Source organism: Cannabis sativa, chromosome 3, assembly GCF_029168945.1.
Source record: "Cannabis sativa cultivar Pink pepper isolate KNU-18-1 chromosome 3, ASM2916894v1, whole genome shotgun sequence".
NCBI lineage: Eukaryota > Viridiplantae > Streptophyta > Magnoliopsida > Rosales > Cannabaceae > Cannabis > Cannabis sativa.
Window position 1 is genome coordinate 37,030,475 of NC_083603.1, and position 2,364 is coordinate 37,032,838.

Here is a 2,364-nt window from a genome sequence, read left to right on the forward strand (position 1 = left end):
TTCTTATTCCAAAAAAAGATTGTCCATCAGGGGTTAATGACTATAGACCAATAGCGCTATGCAACGTCGCCTACAAGTGTATATCAAAGGTGCTAGCTATTCGGCTGAAAAGTCTTCTGCCTCAGATCACTTCGCCTGCGCAATCGGCCTTTGTTCAAGGAAGGTTGATTGCTGAAAATACGGTCTTGGCTAAATAAATTGTCCATTCTATGGAAAATAGAAAAGGGAAGAAGGGCTACATGATGATTAAGCTAGATATCGAAAAAGTGTATGACAAGATGAGTTGGGGTTTTATCTTGGAGGTTTTGAACAACTTGGAATTCAATGGAAGCTTTGTAAATTGGGTGCCAAAATGTATTGAGGTTGAGAAAATGGGGTTGCTCCTAAATGGTTCTGTGCAAGGATTTATTTACCCTTCATGTGGGCTGCGACAAGGAGATCCTCTATCCCCAGTGTTATTTATAATAGCAGCCGATGTCCTTTCTAGAATGCTCATGGATAAAAATGCTACTGGGGAGATTGCAGGCTTCAAGATATCAAGAAATGGCCCTGCTATTACCCACTTAATGTTTGCTGATGACATTATGTTGTTTGGAAAAGCCGCTCGAAAAGAAGCAGCGGCTTTGCTCAATGCATTGAAGATTACTGTGCTTGGTCGGGCCAATCAGTGAACCTTTCGAAATATACTGTCCACTTTACCAAAGGAGTTTCAGTTCCATTGGCTAAGGAGATTTCAGAATTGCTTGGCCTGAAAAAAATGAGTAAAGACTCATTTATTCTGGACTGCCTCTGTTTCGATCGAGAAAAAGAACCAAGGATCTCCAATTCTTAGTTGACAGGGTGATGCAAAGGGTTAATAGCTTGAAATCAAAGTTACTCTCCAAAGCGGGAAGGGCGCGCTTGATCCAATCAGTAGGATCATCCATTGCTACTTATGTGGCGGCTTCAGATGTTATACCAAAGTCAATTGCTCAGAAAGTGGATAAGGAATTAAGGGACTTTTGGTGGGAAGATACAAACAAGAAAAGGACGATCCGTACGATCTCTTGGAACTCTCTATGTCATCCAAAACTGAGAGGATGTCTTGGGTTTAGAAAGGTAGAAACCATCAATCAAGCCTTCCTGATGAAATTGGGTTCGAAAGCTCTCATGGATAACCAAAGCATTTGGGGACGAATTGTGCAAGAAAAATATTTGAAACACAAACACTTTATGGATATTGAGTGTCTATGTGGTGACTCTGGCCTATGGAAAGCTATTGTGAAAACTCGCTCTCTTCTGTCAGAAGGATTATGTAGAAAGATTGGGAATGGTAAAAGGACCTCAATTTGGATTGACCCTTGGGTCCCTCAGCTGACCAAGTGTCCGACTCCAATGCTAGATGCAACACATGGGGTACCTTGGGTTAGCCAATTTATTGATGAGAATTTTAGATGGAAGGTTGATATGGTCAGGGAATGGTTTGACAGAGAGGATGCCAAGGAAATTCTTAATATTCCTTTGCCACATGAAGATACACAGGATGGGTGGCTTTGGCTGGCAGAATCGATTGGAAATTTCTCAATAAAATCAGCATGTAAGATAATTATGGGATGGTGTCGGAATGATGCAACAAATGCTACTTGGAAATTGATTTGGAAATCTTGAATTCACCCGAGATTAAAGCTGATATGGTGGCAACTTGAGAGAGATGTCTTCCCAACTAGAGGTAAATTTGCTAATTTTATTGAATTATCCATTGTGAGTTGTCCAATCTGTGGTGAGGGAATGGAGACTGCTTTCCACTTACTATGGGAATGCTCTCTTGCTAAAGCCCTATGGTTTAACTCTGGGCTGGGAATTAGAGTGGACAGAATTGATGTTAGGGAATGGCAACAATGGTGCACTTGGTTCACAATTCTTCATAATCGGCCTCCTCATATTTCTTTTGAGGAAATTTTGATTGTTGGCCTGTGTATACTTGAAGCCATGTGAAAAGAAAGGAATGGGATAGTTCATGGAAGAGATAGATCCAATGTGAAGGAGCTGATTCTCAATTTGAATCGGAGAATCTCGGAGCATAGATTAGTAGCCATTGGGGATGTGGTGGAGGTCTGTGTTTGGACGCCATCTCTGGTTTCTTGGTTGTGCTATAATTGTGATGTGGCTATGAGTGAGGACGGGTCTGTGATAGCTACTCTGGTTCGTGATGAGAATGGGTCAATCTTTACTGGAAAAGCTGAAAATAAACTTGTAACTGACCCAAAGATTGCTGAGGCGCATGCTGTTTGTTTGGCAGCGGATCTCTCGGTGGAGAGGAAAATGGGGAAGGTCATATTCCAAAGTGACAATCTGAGAGTGGTGAATGCTTTTTCAGCTGAGTTT

The 2,364-nt window shown here is 41.6% G+C and overlaps 1 protein-coding gene across 1 annotated transcript; it reads left to right on the forward strand.

Annotated features, from left to right (window-relative positions):
- The first annotated feature begins 209 nt into the window (after positions 1 to 209).
- Positions 210 to 671, forward strand: LOC133036053 (secreted RxLR effector protein 78-like). Its single transcript, XM_061112523.1, has one exon. It carries the CDS (start codon positions 210 to 212, stop codon positions 669 to 671), a length of 462 nt encoding a protein of 153 aa, XP_060968506.1.
- Positions 672 to 2,364: the final 1,693 nt, after the last annotated feature.

Coding starts and splice junctions, on each gene's coding strand:
- LOC133036053 (XM_061112523.1), top strand. CDS start 210: ATGGAAAATAGAAAAGGGAAGAAGGGCTACATGATGATTAAGCTAGAT.